Genomic DNA, 19447 nt, shown 5'->3' on the forward strand with positions numbered 1-19447 from the left:
TCGTCCCAAACTTCCTTGCCATTAACTAAATGCCAGGGGCAAACTGATTGCTAATGTGACAACTCCATTAAAAAGGCGACTGTTAGTCAGTATACACATAGCATCCCCTATATACTGTTATAGTCTTGTGCGCACAGTAGAGAAATCGGGGCGTTAGCATGGTAGTAGTCACATCATGCCCTTTCCCATTAGTCTGCCTTATTAATTCATTTAAAAATAAATTAAAAAAAAAAAAATCTAAAAAAAAATTGTTAATAATTTTGAGTAAAGAACATCCTTAAGCTCATCAACATGTCTGGAATGTTTATTGTTAAAAGTCTGATCGAAAGGAACCAAAACCTGAAACCATATAGAAATTTTTAAAATATTTTTTTTGTAAATGCTATTGCATAAGTAAAAAGCTTCATCTTGGAGACAAGTGCGCTTTAAACCGTGGGGTAATGGACACAATGTAAACATTTGGAAATATGGTCTTTATTATAATTTACACACCACTTTTATACATTTTCCCCCAGTATTTCCAACCTGAATGTGCACTGCAAGTCAGTGACTGACAGTTATGTACAGCAACATAGAATTCGGTTTACGCGGGTGCATTATTATTATTATCGCCATTATTATTATTGGAACCTTCTGATACAAGACCCAGTGCTGGAGACGTGCTAAATGTAAGCGATACAAAAGGAAGAAGACTCTAAAGTTGGTATCCAATTAGTTTTCAATTCTATTTCCTCGAGACTCCATACAATGAAGGAAAAAAAAAAAATAAATAAAATATCTACATAAATTTTGTACAAAATTTTCAATTAATGAAAAGAAAAAAAAATCTTGTTTAAAGCCTACCAGGTTGTCCCTTAATCAAACAGTCTCTCACCTAAAGCTACTCATACGACCTCAACTACTGTTGGCCAAACAATCGTTCAGCTGATCATTTTCTCTGGCTCCCCGATACATGACCACCAAGTCTACGTGTATTCAGACAGCTTCGATGGTGGCTTTTCTCCCGGGGAACAAAAGGATTGAGTGTTGTAATTCAATGTCCCCAATTGCTCTTTTCCAAGGCATCATCTCTGGGAGAAAAGTTGAGCGGCCTCCATACACATTAGAGTGGTTTAGCCCAGCCATCGTCATCGGCATTGGACAGCTATACACTAATGTGGATGGTGGCCTTTAGGTGAACGGACTGACTTACAAGAAAAATGTTTGAAACTTTTTTTTTTTTCCCCTAAGTGAATAAGGTGATGTAATGCCCGGTGATCTAAGACGTAAATTTGCTCAGTAGTACCTATAGGCTATTCAAAGAATAGGGTGAAGTATAGAGTAGAGCCAAGTTTTTTTCTTTAAGCCCAGTCCATCGGCAGAGGTTCTTCAATCACTGGCTGGTAATGTTACTAGCTACTCGGCAAATATTGCATGACAGTGAAAAATTAGAAGTAGAAATAAAATAAAATTAATAAAAAAAAAAAAAAAAAAAAAAAAGTGAGCCCATGCTAATATTTTCTCAATTTTTGAATATTTTTGGTAAATAAAAATAGTTTTTGGCGGTTTGAGCTACAGGAAACCAAACGAAAAAGCACAAGAAAACAAAAAACGATTCTTCTTCCTAAAATGTGTTTCAAAGTAGTGAATATTCCAAGAAAGACATGTACACTGGTTACCGGGGCAGTTTGAGTCATAGCAACAGCATGGTGTCCGTCCCACAGGTGGAACCCGAAATAAAAAGTGAAGCAATGAGGAAAGAGAGAGAGGGGCATTACATAAGCATCTGGCCTCAATGGTCATATACAAACTGCGGCCAAGTTCTAAAGCGTTTCACATTTACATAGCCAAATAAATTAAATAAATAGCAATTAAAAAAAAAAAAAATTAAAAACTGTACAAAAAGAAAGCAAAAAATATGACCTCGTCGGTGGCTACTGGTTTAGGCTTTGGAGTATAAATATGGAGTCGTAACGTTGCTACCAGTAGCATGAACACTCACAGACATACGCTCACACACACGCTAAAATTCAGACTAGTTTTTTTCCGGGCGTCACTAGCCAAGCCAAAAAAAATTTTTTTGTCTTGTTGGTGGAATTAAAGAAAGGAGGTTGGATTAAAAAGATTTGCTCTACCAGGGCGCATCTTTAGAGGAATCCAAATTAGCAGCACAAGAGGAAGAATCTGTGCTGCCAACCGGGAAGAGAACAGAAGCGGGGGGCAGGAATGTACATCTCAGAGTTTTCTGGTGCCACCCATTAACCTTGGAGGAGAAGAATTAAATTCCAAAAAGTTCAGAAAGACAAAACATTTCCATTGCAGTCCATGCAAGGCCTTACCAAAAGGAATGACATCCCAGAGCAGATTAGAGAATGTCAGCGACCAACTCCTCCCAGCCCCACCGCGGGGGAGAGGACATTATAAAGGCTGCGATGGAGGGTCTTCGCATTAAGGTGTTAGCCATTAAATAAAGTGCAGAATCTCCATTTCATCCATTAGTAAACAAGGACATGGTGATGCCACATAGTCTCGCTGACCATAGACATGAGTAACCCCCCCCCCCCCCCAATAGGGACAGTGGACTAACTGGTACCTCCGCCTCTATTTGGCTCTTAACATAACTTATTAGGAAGTACATCATGACCAATTGTTCTCCACTGGAGATCGATCGATCGATGGGGTCTGCCAGTTTTAGAAAGAACCACATGTGCGATCAGATCAATTATGGAAACTATCCATTGGAATAATTTATATATTACATGCACACAAGTGGGGGCTTAATAATTCAAAACGAAGGCTAAGCCCCGCCCCCCTGGATAGTGATTAAAGGGATTGTCCAGCCACCCATTTTTATTTTTTTAACCATAAAATAACAAGTCACCTTAGTGATCCCCCTCCTTCCACTCCTGTTTTTATACCCCCCTCCCCCGACCGCAGTCACTTGGCTTCAGCAACGACATGACGACGCGGACATGTGACCGCTGTAGCAAATCGCTGTCTACAGCGGGGATCTCAATGGAGTTTCCAGAACACCATTACAGCAAGGTTAGTGGTGACAGCCATGTCCACACATCATCACTGCATGAGTATAAAGAGGCTGGTGGGGAAGAGTTGGAACAGGGTGGTGGGGAATCCGTAAGGAGAGTTGTGTCTCTTGTATCATTTTAACACCTTCTAAGTCTGTTTCGGTGGCCGGACAATCCCTTTCAAGGGTTTGTTGGAGATTCTAAAAATAAGTAATATATAGAATTTTTGCCTGCGAGGAGGACCAGTGCCACTTTTGTCCACTGGCGTTGTCTGGTATTGCAACTCAGTGGCCTTCGGAGGGTCACGATTTAGAGCTTTGTTAATTGAAAGACTGATTGCTGGTCTAAATTGGTGTGTAACAAGATGGATGGATGAACTCGTAGCGTAGCAGGAGGAAACTATGGAGGAGGAGGAAGCTATGGGGGAGGAGGATATGGAGATCCAGCATTTTATTTCCCAAAAGACATAAATCATCAAGGAAAACTCTTAGCAGACATTCCCCATTATGATTGGAGCAGGATCCACAAAGACCACGAGGACCTCAGGGTTAGTATTTTAGACAGAAAGTCTCTGCAACGAAGATCCACCTCTCCTCAGCGGTGTGCCAAAGAGCAGTACCGGGCCACGCCCTAGAGGAACACAGATGTTTTGGCTGGTTCCCTTTTCCCTCCCCCCCCCCATTATATTCCTTTGATGGTTCATGCTGCTCCCTCTTACAATATGGGTGTATTATCTGCATGTTTTGTAATGTAGTCCCAGCGCTAAGAAACTAGAGGAACACGAGACTTAAAAGTAGTAACAGAGGTGCTTGTGCTGACTGCGCCGTTACTTGAAGGCTGAAAATTCTCCTGCAGAGGGAGTACAAAAGAAATTAAGGTTCATTAAAAAGTAGAAATAGGTCTGATGCTTGTATGAGCCACAAGCTAGACAGGTTAGTGCAAGCACAAAGACATGTAGCAGCGCAACAGATATTCAGAGATGCAGAGGTGGAGAACAGACTGTACAAACATGATTGGGGGAGGGGTTAGAGAAAAGTTTGAGATTTTTAAAAAAAAACTCTATAATAGGTCATAAGCAAAGAATTCCTTAAATTTGCCCACTGTGTGGCTCTAGCAACCATCATACTAGAAGTATACAAGGGGTATCTTGGGGATTGTAGTACATTCATGTGGTGAGTGCCCTAGGGGTGGAGCACGGCCTACTCAGCTCTTTCAATCACCTCTCTACCAGCAATCTATTAAGAGGGCCAAGTGGAATTGCAACCACCTACCCAGTCATTTCAATGAGAAACGCAGCTACCAATGGCCACTTTTAATTGGCAAAGAAAGGGGTCCATATGTCCAGTGGGAGGCCATAAATGCCAGAGATCAGTACAAGGAGGACGACAGTTTGGGAGGTCGGCTTAAAACAGGAGTACAGATTGATGGCCCGTCCTCAATGAGTTTTGAGTCATTCGTTTCAAGTACGGACATCTGACGTGTGGGATGCATGTATGATGTCCGGAGGGCGGCAGTCAGGCTGGGACACACTTCAGATGTCTGTACGTGAAAACGGATGCTGCAGAAGTCAGCGTGGGTGGGATAGAAATAAAAGGTCCTCTGCTCATTCGTCCCTAAAGAACAGAAACTGGTTGGCTGAAGACCTCCCTGTTTACACGGAGAGATGTGCAACCAACCAAAGCAACGTTTTAGGCTAGCAAAAAAAAAAAAGTTATGATTAGCCAATTACATTAAAAGGACAGTGAGGAGGAGGGGGAGTGCTGGAGTTGGCCATCCACGACTTCATAAGGAGCATGCTCAGACGGGGGAAAGGCTGAATACAGCCAGTAGTGAGAAGGAGAGAGCCGACAGCGGTCGCAACCCAAGTACTACAGTCCTGGTTTCTGTTTCCCACACTCCAAACACGCTGAGCGAATCATTATAAATGTACCCTATATCTAAAACAGGTCCCCCCCCCCCACTTCAGTACAAACCAGAGATGACAACTGAAGGCCATAGGGAAATACTAGATACACTACAAACAGTGCTTTTGGGTTTTTTTTGGCTTTTTTCCCCACTTGTCTTTTTTGGATCACTGGGGTTTTTTTTTGCAAGTTGCTGTAGATTTGGCATGTAGAAAAACATGGTAAAAAAACCCACTTTATAGCGGTCACTGCTCGTTTTCTGATAAAGGCCCAGTACACCGTTGCACTTTTTTTTAATGCGTTTTTCGAAATGTAGACTTTTGTAATAGAAATCCAACAACGTGGTTTTCATTAAAAAAAATTCTATACTTGTCTTGTTTTCTGCAGACTGGAAGACTGACAGAATTTGCTAAGATTAGAGTGAAGTGTTGCCTGGCTTCTCAGCCGCTCCCCGAGCCTGCGCCCCTGCTCTGCATACACTGCCTTTCCACTGAGCTATTGCAGACAGCTATATGACAGTGCCAGGGAATGGTGGAGGAGATCATGAGGACAGAGAGCAGAGAAAGCTACCGTTACAGAGGGCTGTAATCCACTCTGGGTGAATTTTCTGCCCTTAGCAGTAGCAAGGGAGAATTGGTCCAGTAGCTACTCAGAGAGGAGGCATATTATATTCCACAAGACGTCTGCTCAATTTGCAACCTGATTGGGTTGGCTAATGCACAATGATTGGTTGTTTGGTGAATCAGCCAACTTGAACAACCAATCAGGTTGCTGGAATTGTGAATCAGCCAACCTAAACAACCAGTCAGTCAGGTTGCAAATCAAGCAGAAGTCTTGTGGAATATAATATGCAAAGGGGAGATATCTGTGTAGTACTGAGTGGGCGTGGCAATGCTACACAGCTTCTGAAAGGAGAGAAACTCAAAAAAAGATAGACAAGTGCATTTTTTTCTGAGGGACTTAGTAAGGGGTATGTATAGATTTTTCATATACAAAGGTTTCCAAAGCCTTTAAGAGCTTTAAGGGCTCCCATCTGGGCCAGACACTGTCTTAATGGGAACACTATTAGAAATTAGGTGGCCTGGTCGTCAGAAATATCCATCTGGGGCAGGTATATGTGGTTTCCACAACTTCCATTGACCTCCGCAGGAAGGGGGGGTTACAGAAAGTACAGAACCGACTCAACTGTTTGTCATCCAAACCACCGCCTTTAGTGGGGTGGGGGAGGTCCAAGCATGGGATAGGTGCTGTTCTCACATGTGGGACCAGCAGATATAACATTTAGAGCCCATGCACATTATATTCAGTCCGCAAATTCCATGGACAGATAATAAACAAAACCACAGACCTAGTAGATGGATATAGATATAAAACTTATTTTTGGTCTGAATACACCAGTTTTTCCACAGACCAAAATCGCTCATTAAAGTGTAAAAAAAACCTGCAGTGAACATTCATTACCATACGAATTCCCAGTGTTTTTGTACACCCCGTTTTCTACGGGTTGTGACAAAAACAGGCATCACTTGGGCCTATTGCTTTTTTTGCATGTGTAAAAGTGCTTCCTTTTATACAAACAGCGGCACACCTGTGCACAGGTCGTGTGCGGTACTGCAGCTCAGCCCCAGTCACTGCAACAGAACCAAGCTGCAGTTCCAGGCACATCCTACAGGCAGGTCTGGCACCCTTTTGGGAAGAAACAGCCAGAAACAAACAGATTGACTAACAGGACAGACGGGACTCGTCCCCCTACAAGAGTGAGTGAAGATTTTTCCAGTTAATTATGCCATGTAGTAGTGCGGCGGCACAATCCCTGGCTAAAGACTTTATTTAGGTCATGGTCAAACCCCCCACACCTCCCAAAAAAAAAAAAAAAAAACACACAAAAATATATCTACAAACACGTCATTGACAACAGCGGGCCGCGACCATCTTGCATCACATATGATATTTACAACAGTAGCCATATGTAACAGATCAAACAACCACAAACATTTACAAACTCCTGCCAGCAGGGGGTGCAAGTAATTTCTTTGTTTTCAAGGGGCTTTGAGGCTCGTACGGTCAGTGTATCGTGAACCCACCGTATCCACCGGCCTGGATGGGTGTTTTTGGAGAAGCACAAGCGTACAGACTGAAGTCCTCTGTCTGGAAGCCGGCTCTGTTCAACGACGGCTCAGATGCACTGCGGTGAATTTTTGGCAATGACCGGGCCAGAAGCTCAATGGAGGCGAGGATCTAAAGAGGACAATAAGAGGGTTAGATTTCCTGCGGTTTATGAATATAGCTTGGTGGTGGGCAGCCTGCAAACCAGCGGCGGACAAACAGTCATTCCACCACAGAAGGAGAACAAGGGACCGTGTGCCAAGGGGTAATATACTGACAACTACAAACCACCACCATGGCGAAAGTAATCCGAGATGCATTGAAGGGACCCACTTGTCCAAATTTAACCCCTTAGAGATTCAGCCCATTTTTGGTCTAAAAACAATGATTTTTACCTCCACTTTTCAAAAGCCAAACTTATTTTTCTGTCGACATGACGTGTGAGGGCTTGCATAGCTATGATAATACACTGCAGGACTTCTGTACTGCAATGTATTGTTGCTAATCATAGCGATCACAAGCCATGCCAAGGCAATCCATAGGCCCTCCGCCACTGCCTAGAGAAGGGTCAATGAGAGCACAGAGGGAGCACCCTCCCTCGGTGAACATCAATGATTACAGCATGTAAGAGGTAAACAGCGAGGATCGGTGTTCTCACCCATTCCTGCTGTTGCAGCAGAAGGCCGGTTGTTAGTCACAGCCGGCTCCTGCTGTGGATGATACGGGCTCATAGAACACAAGCTTACTTCCAGGGGAGGGAACTACTTCACAGCCAGGACACAAGTTTACATTCTGGGGAGTGAAGGGGTTAAAAGGGGGTTTCTATGATTAGAAATGCATGACTACTTCACTACTAAAACAGCACCACAACTGTCCAAAAGGATGCATCTAGTATTGCAGGCCAGTCCATAAGGCAGAACCTACAGAAAGGGATGGTGACGTTTCTGGAAGCAGACCGCCACGTTTCTCTAATCCTGGACAAACAGTTTATGGCTGGTGGAGGTCTGACTGCTGGTGCCCTGCCAATTCGGAGAACAGGGGTCCTGAAAGTCCCCACATGAGCAGAGAGTGTGTGTGCCGCCGCTCCACTCATGTGAATGGCAGCGCTAGAGATAGCCAAGCGCTTGTACTTGACAATTTGCAGCACTCCCACAGGAATGAATGGGGCGGTCGTACACATGGGGGGCCTGCGGGCCCTCTGAGATCGCTGGGAATCCCCGCAGTTGGAACCCAATGGTTCATTCATTTAGGTTTATCAGCGATGCAGCTGGATGAAGAAACCCTGGATTGTGTGGAACAGGTTCAGTAGGATTCCAACAATACCAATATTTAGATTTTCTGCTGCCATAACGTTATTTTTCCTTGGATCCGGTTGGCTGAGGGCTTGTTTCTTGTGGGACATTGTATAGTTTTCTAATGGTGCCATTTTGAATTTGATATGGCTTTTTGATCACTTTTTTTTCCAGTCACCCTGTCTCCAAAAAAAAAAAAAATTTAAGATTTTTTTTTAGTGCCCCCAGGGACTTGAACTTCCAATTGATTGCTTGTCAGAATACAGTATAATACTATAGTATTATATTATACCGTGTGAGCAGTCTATTAAGACGTGCCACAGGTATGCCTCGATAGGCATTCACTCATGGCAGCCTTATGGGCCTTTAGAAGGGCCTAGGCTGCCATGGCACGTGAACTGCAGCCTGCAATCTGGGGTAGAATGGTGGTGGTGGTGGGGGGTGTAGGGCAGGAGCGCATGTTTGGGACTCTTGAACAATTGGGGCATTTGAATTCCATAGTCAGCATTGATTGTGACATTTAAAGGGTTAACAGCCACGGTCCGTGTGAGGGCTGTTTGTGGCTGTGGTGGGCAGGGGAGGGGCGGAGTGTGTGTGTGTGTGTGTGGGGGGGGGTGGTAAGCAGTTATCAAGTGCTGCAACATCGTGAATACCAAAGACTCGGGCGACTGGTCCCCTTAATTCCGCTCCCCTTCATACTACTTGTACAATGGGTACTCGGATCACATTATAGTCACCTGTGGAAATAAGGGCCGCTCGTCCCTCTTCTTCTTTAGACATTCGGCCATTAGCCTCTTCATTGCTTTGGGACAGTTACTCCGCACTTTGCTGAGGTCTGGAGATAAGTATCCTCTCCCCACCATGAAGATAATCTGGAAACACAAAAAGTTCATTTCTTTTTTGAAGAGACGTCAGATGAGCAGCGCAGCTAAAGGGTCCGCAGCAGTTGAGAGACCCCCAAGCCACACTGGCAGCCGGCCCCCTCAGCAACTCCAGCATGTGCCAAGTAAACTTTACACCTACTATCATCAGACAAGTCACACGGCATGTATAGCATGCCTGTCCCCTCTCCTGTATATAGTGCCATGGGCCTAGCTGGTATAACCTGGGCATCTCCTGTATATAGTGCCATAGGCCTAGCTGGTATAACCTGGGCATCTCCTGTATATGATTGCTATGGACCTAGCTGGTATAACCTGGGCATCTCCTGTATATAGTGCCATGGGCGTAGCTGGTATAACCTGGGCATCTCCTGTATATGATTGCTATGGACCTAGCTGGTATAACCTGGGCATCTCCTGTATGATTGCTATGGACCTAGCTGGTATAACCTGGGCATCTCCTGTATATAGTGCCATGGGCCTAGCTGGTATAACCTGGGCATCTCCTGTATATGATTGCTATGGACCTAGCTGGTATAACCTGGGCATCTCCTGTATATAGCGCCATAGGCCTTGCTGGTATAACCTGGGCATCTCCTGTATATGATTGCTATGGACCTAGCTGGTATAACCTGGGCATCTCCTGTATATAGCGCCATAGGCCTAGCTGGTATAACCTGGGCATCTCCTGTATATGATTGCCATGGACCTAGCTGGTATAACCTGGGCATCTCCTGTATATAGTGCCATGGGCCTAGCTGGTATAACCTGGGCATCTCCTGTATATGATTGCTATGGACCTAGCTGGTATAACCTGGGCATCTCCTGTATATAGTGCCATAGGCCTTGCTGGTATAACCTGGGCATCTCCTGTATATGATTGCTATGGACCTAGCTGGTATAACCTGGGCATCTCCTGTATATAGCGCCATAGGCCTAGCTGGTATAACCTGGGCATCTCCTGTATATGATTGCTATGGACCTAGCTGGTATAACCTGGGCATCTCCTGTATATAGCACCATGGACCTAGCTGGTATAACCTGGGCATCTCCTGTATAGGATGCCACACTTTACACACAATCAAAATAAGTATCAAAAACCTGCATTCAGTTTTAAATAAGTTAATTTGGTTTCTTAAAAATACTAAAATACAACTTTTTTGCGTGTTTTTTAAAATGTGGTTAAAAAAAAAATGCAACAGAAAAGAACACAACCTAAAGGGATACAAACAATTTTGCAGTACAGTTTAGGTATGGGTACACATACAGGTGGGAAGTGGGGCAAAAAGGGTTCACCCCCAAGCTAAACTTCTGTACCCAGACCCTTGAGTCTTTGGCTACGCCCCTGTACTAGTACTATAAAAGGGACACAGAGGAACACTGGAGGAAGTAACAGCATGGGTAGAGAAGTCATGCCTGGAAGGAGTTGTCGTGGCGGTCTGTGCCCAGATAAGGTAAAAAAGGTGACGACTCCAATCAGACGACCCGATTACAGGAGGGAACTGCACTGTGCTCACCATCACTGCATAGAACGGATGTCTGACTTATAAGGTGCCGTATACTACCATACACAGAGCTGAGCGTCTGTATGCGACCTGGGAGAGAGAAGACGCCAGCTGAACTTTCGCCCCCCTGGCTTAGATACTTTACCCGGATCTTCACGCTATAAAAACCCCTAATGTTAAAATGCTCTGCGGCCAGCTCATTGCATAACTACTACTGTGAGCAATGGAAATGGTATGAATCAGTGTGCAGAGATCTCCCCCTAGTGGTGGCTGCAGGTGTTACGAGTCCCGCGACTGAGGTTTGCTTATTGGAGACCAGAACGCCATTATTTTCCCACTAGAGAATGATTTACCACGATGCCTGGACTAAATGGTCAGTGACCAATATAGGCTCACATGGTCTATTTTAGAGACTATCAGTCTGATGCCGCCCGGAGCGGCCGCTCACCTGGTCTCTATTGTTTATATTCTGATAAGGTAGCTGCCCGGTCATTAATTCATATAAAACTATTCCAAAAGCGTAGACATCCGACTGAAAGCTGTAGGGATTCTTGTCCTGCATCCTAATCACCTCCGGAGCCTACGGAAAGAAAGAAGTCAGTAATGGCGGAGGTGGGCTGAGAATTTACCCAGCAGCGCTCATCGAGGGTCGTCCCAAGTGAGTCATCGTCTAAGTCCAAACTTGCTGATTGGTGGCGGTCCAACTTATGGGACCCCCACTGATTCGGAGAAGTACCAGCGCTTCCAAGAACGATCAGAGTGGCGGTCTCATATGCACGCTGTCGCTCCACTCCAGGCGCTCCGTTGGCTCCAGTGGTCCCATTGCATTAACCCTGCGATCTCTGGTGCTCATATTTCACTGAATGGAGTCGGACAGCGTATGTGTAACTGCTACTCTGTTCATTCCTGGACATACCAGACACCATTCTCAGTATCAGTTGGGGTCCAGGTAATCAGATAATGCACAACTTGGCTTTGTTCAACAGCCCCTTTAACCCTTTCCTGCCACCCGCACACTACCCCAGCTTTTATTTTATGTGGGAAAGCGCATGATGCATTCCTTGGAATTACTCAAACACATAAAAATGAACTGCTTGGATTGGAAAGGGTTAATTTTAAAAATTGCTAATAAAATCGTCATGCGTCGTCCCTCCTCTGACATTTAGATTTCCCTACGTAGCTCCGATGTCGGACGAGAGCCAAAACATGCTTCTAACAGTATGCAGGACAGAGCTCCAATGTCATGGGGTTGTTCTGCATGGAGCTCCATCAGAGCGCTGTCCTGCATACTGTTAGAAATGTGTTGGTCTGACATCGGATTGGAAAGGATTTAAGACTATGTACAACTTCAATCTTTTTTTTTTTTTTCTTCATTGTCCCAATAAATCCATAACGAAACATGAAATCCTTTTGCAATAGGTCTTAATTAAAACTCTGTTTTGTGTATCCATCCATGGCAACAGACTGCAGGATAGGACTATACAGTTTGTAGTCTCATACTTTCTGCCAATTACTTCTGGCCAATCTACAATAGCAAATGTACAAGAATGGATAGAAATTAGTATTATGGCAGGATCAGACTACACGGGATTTATGTAGTCTGTTACCATAGTAACAGTCTGCACCGAAGCTGTAAACACAAAACGATAGAAAATCTTTAACTCAAAACCTATTGCAAATTGCATTTTTTTAATCTTACATGCCTGGAGAGAATAAAGAAAATGTGACATGGACCCGGCCTTGAGGCTACATTCACATGCAGTGGGTTTTGGTGCAGATTTGATATTGATTTGACACCCTGATTTGAAGGTGAAATCCACAGCGAAAAATGGACATCCTGCGGATTTAAAATCCACACTGCAGCTGAATTGGAGTGGATTCAGTGCAGATGTTCTCATCCACTTTGCTGCTACTACATAAAATAGGGCAGATTTTCTACATGGAACATGGCCTTAAATGGTTAAACGGCCGGAATCCACGTTTTTGGATCCCCAGTCACTAGCACTATCGTGATGGCCGTGAAATAAACACACCTTGGCAAATCATCATCTTCTAAGTAGTAGCCTGTTACCACTGAATACCGTGCCAATTTTGCCCATGGGCTGAGTTTAGCACCTGAGGAGCTGCAGTACTAGACTCAGCCTATGGACAAGAGTGGAGCTATTTTCTAGGAAGGGGAAAAAAGGCCCCTGACAATTTAAGGCATTATCCACATCGGAAAAAAACCAAGACAGAGTAATGCAGAAGCACGTCAGAAATCCGTGTGGTTACCTTTTCAATGGGGCTCATCCATGTAAGGATTTTTCAATGCGAATTCCATGTCCAGAGTAGACACCATTTTTTTCCCCCCATAAATTTAAAGTCTGCGCTAAATAGTAGGGTTTACCATTAAAGTTAATGGGATATTACACTGATGCCGATTCGTGGATTTCGGCAAGTAATTGGCGTCGGAAGAACTTCCTATGAACAGGGCCCAATAGTTACATAAGGATTTCAGCAAGACGTGAAGAGTCACAAACTAATTTCTCACCATCCATAGAATGGAGCCCGATAACTGTTCAAACTGGTGAGAGCCGCTCCACCGAGACTTCACTGTGGCGAGGCCAAAGTCACCAATCTTCACCGTGAGGTCTTCATGGAGAAAAATATCTAGAGAGCGCATGGGGTTAAGGAGAAACCCAACAGGACGAGGAATACAGTATGGATCAAGGACTATAGGCCCCAAGAAGAACAAGCCTCTTCAAGGGCAGAGGTCCAAAATATAGGACACCTGTGAGCCCACCAAAACTCAAGACCCTACAAGATGGCCCTGGCATATGGGACAAAGGATACTATTGCTTTTCAGATCTCGATGGATGATAGACTTGGCATGCAAGTAGCTGAAAAGAGAGAAGAGGATTTTATTAGTAAGCGACCCTACAGAGAAAAGGCAGGAGACAACTCGGGGAGCCACTTACTCCATGCCTTGTGCTGTCTGCCGTGCAATATCAATGAGCTTAATCATCTCGAATTTGGTCTCTATGATGTGAAGGTGGTGATAGAGGCTGGAGCCCTCGCACCACTGGGTCACTATTGCCAACTGCGGTTTGGTGGAATAACCCATGAAGAGCAGGATGTTTACATGCCGAGTTTTCCTAGAAGATAAGAGTTCATAAACCCATTAGTACCCACCGTGGCACCACCAGCGGTCCTCGTTGTCCTGGAACATGGATTATGCAGGTCAAGCCAGATAGCAGCAGCTGCCGTCCTTGGACCCCTTCGTAAAATCATGGGAGGCCAAGGTTTAACGGCTGTAATACGAACACGGAAATGTGACCGCATTACAGATAGTCGACGCCGAGGACGATCCGGTGTTATTTCTTTAAGTGTGTGGGGATAGAAGATGAAGCCAAAATACCTTCTTGGAGAGCTTTGCTACTCAAGACATTTGTCCCCTATCCCCAGTCTACTGACAAATGTCTGATCGCTGGAGGTCCGACCACCCAGACACCCAACGCAGAGGACAGCGTACCAGAATACCCTACGTGAATGGAGCAGCGGTGCATGTGTATGACCCCGCCTCACTCACTTCGATGCGCTCAACTATCTTCTACCGTTCCCTAGATCCCCTTGTGCCATAACAGTAAATTGAGCGGTGGTCACACGTGTATGTAGCGGCTACATTCACAAGGGGGCGCTCAAGGTACGCCATTCTCAGGAACGGTGGGATTTCAAGCAGATGGACCCCTGGGAACCAGACCCCTATCCCCTCTCTCATGGGCTGCCTGGTATTGTAGGAAACATTTCCGTAGCTGTCTTTACATGGGACAACCATCATCCATGTAAGTAACAGTTCCGTGTAAACACCCCCAACTGGAGACGAATTTGTTCACTGGTCACTCCGTTTCAGCTCACCTAAAATAGTCACCGATTAACTAGTATCTGGTGTAAACAGGCAATCATTGTCTGTCAATGAGTAGCCAATAACTGCAGGAGGCGGCGCTCTTGTGCGGTGGGCGTCTCCCACCGAAAGCAGACGGTTCCCGCTTTTTTTTGTTGTTTTTTTTCCTAACCCTTTTTTTTTGCCCTCCCGCTTAAAGCTAGTTCCTTCCCGAAGACACAAATGTGCGCGCGATCCTCGACTGAACAGCCCTGCTGGTCTTCGCATGAACACTCGCCGTTGAGGTCTTACGGCTTGGTCTTTGTCGGGACACTCAGCGCTGCAGGGAGTTCACACAGAGACCGCTCGCATGTACTCATGTGCGCTCCGTGCACTCAGCAACCAATGAGCATGCGTTGGGGAGGGGTCAACATCTCAAATACACTTCTGCCAAAGAGCCTCCTGCCCGCTAATCAATGACCCGCACTTCAGGCCATGTAAACGCTGCCAATAGTTCCTTTGGTGACCGTAAAGCCGAACCAGTGAAGGACAATCGCTTTGGGTAAAAGCAGTTGTTTGTACGATTTGGCGGCTATTTCGAGTGACCAGTCATCCAGATGATCATTGCCCCGTATAAGCCCTCCCAATCTACTATTCTTGCTTTCAGTGAATGGAAGGATTTTTACTTTATATTTGAAGATGTAAAAACTGATGAATTGAAGGTAGAGAGGCATTAAAAAAAAAAAAATCTGCCCTGATGATCTATTTCAGTGCGTCAGACATGTAGGCCGTAATGAGACGCACGGCAGATCCCAGAACGAGGCTTCAGCCTCTGGACATTACCAAGAATACCTCCATATAGTGACAGCAAGCAGAGATCTGGAGAATGAGGGGGAATTGAGAGTACGTTAGACTGCAGAACCTTTCATTGCACAATGATTGAAGAGGACGGGTCATCTCTCTGAGGAGCCCGACTTCTGCAATACAAGCATTTACTGAGATCCAAGCTGGAGCCTCTGTTCTTACAACTGTGTGATCTGTGCCACTGTTGTTCCTCTTGGTCCATACGTTTTCACAATGGTAAGAGAAGTAGTCAGATGTAATTGACAGACTTGTCCATGTGACTGGCACATTGTGGTACTAACCCAGGAGTCAGTGCGGACACTTACCTGAGCACTCCAACTTCATTTTTAAAGGCCTGTAGTTGCTGAGGCGTCGGTGCGGTTACATTCAACATTTTTACAGCTACATCACCTAAAGAACAAACAATAGAAGTGGTTGTAACGGAGTTAGAGCAAGCAGGGGGCAGTTTGTATATCGAAGCTGCGGGCCAGATGAACAGTGCTGTGTGCATTACGCCTTCCACAAGCAAGCTGACTGTCACATGGTGGTGGCTGCCCGCACTACCTTTTATGCTGGGATCTTCTTTCCTTCATTTTCCGACCCGTGATAAGCAGTTTGCTTCTACTTGTATTTGTGTTCCTAGCGTGCCGCATGTGAGGGCTGTGTGTCCGGATGCTGCTGCCTTCACTAGCTCTCATTCATGGACCGCTTTACCCCGACAGTCCGCTAGTGATCCCCTCTCACCTGTACGGACCTACTGCTTAGGGGTGGGTGAAATCTCCCCGCTTTATGCTACCCGTGTGCCCTCTTTCCCCCCTGCCATCGCTTATTCTGCCATCTCCTCACTTGTATGGTCTGCAGACCGTGGGTCATCTCCTCCCTCCGTTTTATTACTGCACTGATGAGGTGCTGTTATCACCGTGTCTGCCGAGCGAATCCCTGTGCGGTACGTCATCGCTCCAGGCGAGCAAACCGACAGACAGGGACCATCTGAGCGCCAGCAGAATTTTACAGTCATGGTGTCCTGGAATACCTCCCGCTGCTAGGTTAATGTTTTAAAGTCAATTTGGGGATATAGTGGGATGTGCAAGAGTTCAAGATATGTTTGAGCAGCGCATTTCTGTTAAATCCCCTGTACGCACCATGCCACTTTCCCTTATACACAGTCCCAAAGGAACCAGATCCTATCCGCTGTCCGACGGTGATCTGCCCGTCCGGGATTTCCCAGTCATCACTGGAGTCTCTGCGCCCGAGTGTTTTCTGTAAGAGAAATCCCAGTCAGCCCATCGGCCATGGCAGTGGTCACAAAACGGACATTCGGAGTCCAGAAGCCGACTCACCATCCGACTCCTATCTTCTGCGGAGGAAGAGGATGATTTGCGCTCTCTCTGCTGACCGGGGGATTTCTGGAGAGCCTTAACATTTGTAAGGGAGCCGGGCAGGGAAGCTGGAGGGGTGGCGGATAAGCCCGGGGTGGAGCCTGTCAGAGAAGAGAAGATACATCAGAAGGGCAAAAGTATCAGAAGAGAGAAAAAGTCAATAAGGAAAACACAAAACGGGGGAGGGGGGGGAACACTAAAACCCACAGGTGTGCGACTATCACTCGCAGGCGGTAACTGGGATAGAGGGGGGTGCCCAGTGATCAGCAGGGTGGGGTGGGAAGGCAAACATCAGTCTTGCCACCTTGCAGAAAGAATTGCTAGCAAACATGTAGGGTGTTTACAGGTGGGGGGAAGGGTCTGCCGCAGACGAGACTGAACCGACATACATGCAGATCTGCAAGGGGCGAGACAGCAACTCAGACAAATCCACATCATTTGCATGCAAATCCAAATGTGGCAGATGTGAAAGCATCCTTAAAGGCACCCTATCCCACCACATGTGAACATAGCGTTAACCCCTTAAAGATAAAAGCTGAGCACCGTAAAAATACGTCACTTGGTCCAGCACTTAAAATCCTGCGCCAGAGTAAAAATACAACAAGGGCTTAAAAGTTAGTGCAATCTAGCAGATGCAGATCCAGTCCTCGGTTGTCAGACACAGCCGAGGACCCAAAGGAGAAGGCAGAAGCAGTTTAACTTCTCTTTTACAGGCTACACTGTAAAGAATGCAAGAAGCAGCAGTGCCATTCTCTGCATGGGATCACTTGATCGCCAGCGACAATCCCGACATGTGAGCTGTAGAGTATTAGCAGACTCCAGAACAGCCCTCAGTGACTAATGTAACAATAAGAGGTTTTCCCCTTTAATTGGGGCTCCAGTGGAGGTCCTGAAATTAAATGAAAAAAAAAATGAAATAGTGTGTATGTCCCCCAGTGGTCTTATAGGACATCATGGGGGAAAGTTACCAACATTAAAGAAAAGAAAAAAAAAAAAAACAACAAAAAAAAAACAAGTGGTCCTTTATCTCCTTTTTAAAGAGACTACTAGGGGTGGTCCAGTCACTGTCCCACTTAATCTAGCGTAAGGGCTGCATCTCTTCGAATGTCAGAGTGAGTTGAACATTATTCCTGGACATCCCCTTTAAGGGTCCATTCACATGTAGCAGGTTTGGTGTGGAATTTGATGCAGATCTGCAGACTTCACCCCTTCAATTGAAAAAGGTGAAATCTGCACACCAACAGGATCTGCAAACTATGCTACACACTTTGGCGCAGATCGGCCACCTATGAAGGGAGCCTGAGGAGATCTTATTCATTGTAGAAGGTAAAGCGCAATTACTTCCTGATTTGCAGTTGATCTGCTTGCGGTCAGTGAATGGAAAAAGTTGAGTTACTAATTACAGTAATGAAGACGGAAAGCCAGTCTTCATCTCATACTGCTGACAGCCTCTGAATATAAAACGAGGACCGCTTCAACTCACTGACAGCAAGCAGCGTGTAAGAGAGCTGCATAACTTCATGACATCAGTTCGGCTGCATACTACAGTCCTACGCAGGGGGTCAGCAACTATATGGCAGATCGTTTCTATGTGTAGGGCACTGCCCTCCTGCAGAGTAACTGCGCTTTATAGAAAAGCTTTGATATGTCGACAATGACAACTGGGAGGGGCACAGCGCTCCGTTAAGCACCGCAGCCCTTTCGTTTCAGTGATCAGTAAGCTCCTGGACTCACTGATCAAAACTTTTGACGTGCGTCTCCGACATGTCAAAAGTTTTTATGAAGTGCAGTTACTCTAAGCATCGTCCATACTGCCATGGGCGGTCACCCGGTGACATGTCATCTGTACAGAGAGCTGTTGGGGTTTCCACGGTGCATGAGCCACTAATATAAGGGGATGGTAATATATACCTCTATATCGAAGGCGGACCACCCTACAGTCCGATCTTCAGCTAGTCACATGACATACCAGCATGCACAATACAAGTACAGTTGTGATGATGTGCGGCTCGGATAGTTAGTGGCATAATAAAAAAAAAAAAAAAAAAAAAGTGAGAAATGCATTCTGGTCCAGAGAAAGGTGAATGTGATCGCCTCAGATCCCCCATGCGGGTGTATATAGCTGTGATGTGTAATACAATAAGGCTAAAAACACAACTACAGACAGTGTAGCCAAAAACAGCCTGTGTCCTGCCCACGGGTGCGAGATGTGGGAGCAGAGGAACAAACAGCACTAGGTCAGGGCGGATTTTAGGCAACTTTAGAGGAGTAGGTAAGAAAATCAAAAGGAAAAAAAAAACAAAAAAAAAAAAAAGACAGCCCAACTACCTCTGCAAACGGGATCAGACTCAAAATCAAAGACTATTTCACTGGGGAGAGAATGGAGGAGTGGGCTGGGGTTCCGAGAGTGGTATTTCCGAAGGCAGCGGGTCGGCTGGACCTGGGGGGCTGCGGGAGAAACAGAGGCATAAAGAAGGCAAAAAAAGAACGGAGAATGGGGGGGAGGGGGTTAAAGAGAGTAGAAAAGGGGGGATTAAAATGTAGTAGTGAAAAGGGGTAGGGGGGAGAAAAAGTTTGAGTGGGAGGGCAGAATTAACAAGACATAATTAGCAAAATATTCCCAATAAAACAGACATTAATATACATAGATATAAGTTTGGGCCAATTCGTTAT

At 45.5% G+C, this 19447-nt stretch overlaps 1 protein-coding gene across 2 annotated transcripts in view; it reads right to left on the minus strand.

Moving 5' to 3' along the window:
* Nucleotides 1–261: 261 nt before the first annotated feature.
* Nucleotides 262–19447, minus strand: part of BRAF (B-Raf proto-oncogene, serine/threonine kinase) — a 52258-nt gene continuing 33072 nt past the window's right edge. The window contains exons 10-20 of one of the 2 annotated variants that reach the window (XM_066590273.1): nucleotides 19103–19222; nucleotides 16736–16875; nucleotides 16538–16655; nucleotides 15722–15806; nucleotides 13651–13827; nucleotides 13526–13572; nucleotides 13224–13342; nucleotides 11142–11273; nucleotides 9045–9179; nucleotides 6994–7147; nucleotides 262–3854 (exon numbers count right to left, since the gene is read on the minus strand). In XM_066590273.1, coding sequence (XP_066446370.1) covers nucleotides 3832–3854; nucleotides 6994–7147; nucleotides 9045–9179; nucleotides 11142–11273; nucleotides 13224–13342; nucleotides 13526–13572; nucleotides 13651–13827; nucleotides 15722–15806; nucleotides 16538–16655; nucleotides 16736–16875; nucleotides 19103–19222 — 1250 coding nt within the window. In that variant the 3' untranslated portion in view covers nucleotides 262–3831. The remainder of the gene's footprint in view (nucleotides 3855–6993; nucleotides 7148–9044; nucleotides 9180–11141; nucleotides 11274–13223; nucleotides 13343–13525; nucleotides 13573–13650; nucleotides 13828–15721; nucleotides 15807–16537; nucleotides 16656–16735; nucleotides 16876–19102; nucleotides 19223–19447) is intronic. The other variant, XM_066590272.1, reaches the window with a different exon arrangement.

The sequence above is a fragment of the Eleutherodactylus coqui genome, chromosome 2, assembly GCF_035609145.1.
Source record: "Eleutherodactylus coqui strain aEleCoq1 chromosome 2, aEleCoq1.hap1, whole genome shotgun sequence".
Taxonomy (NCBI): domain Eukaryota; kingdom Metazoa; phylum Chordata; class Amphibia; order Anura; family Eleutherodactylidae; genus Eleutherodactylus; species Eleutherodactylus coqui.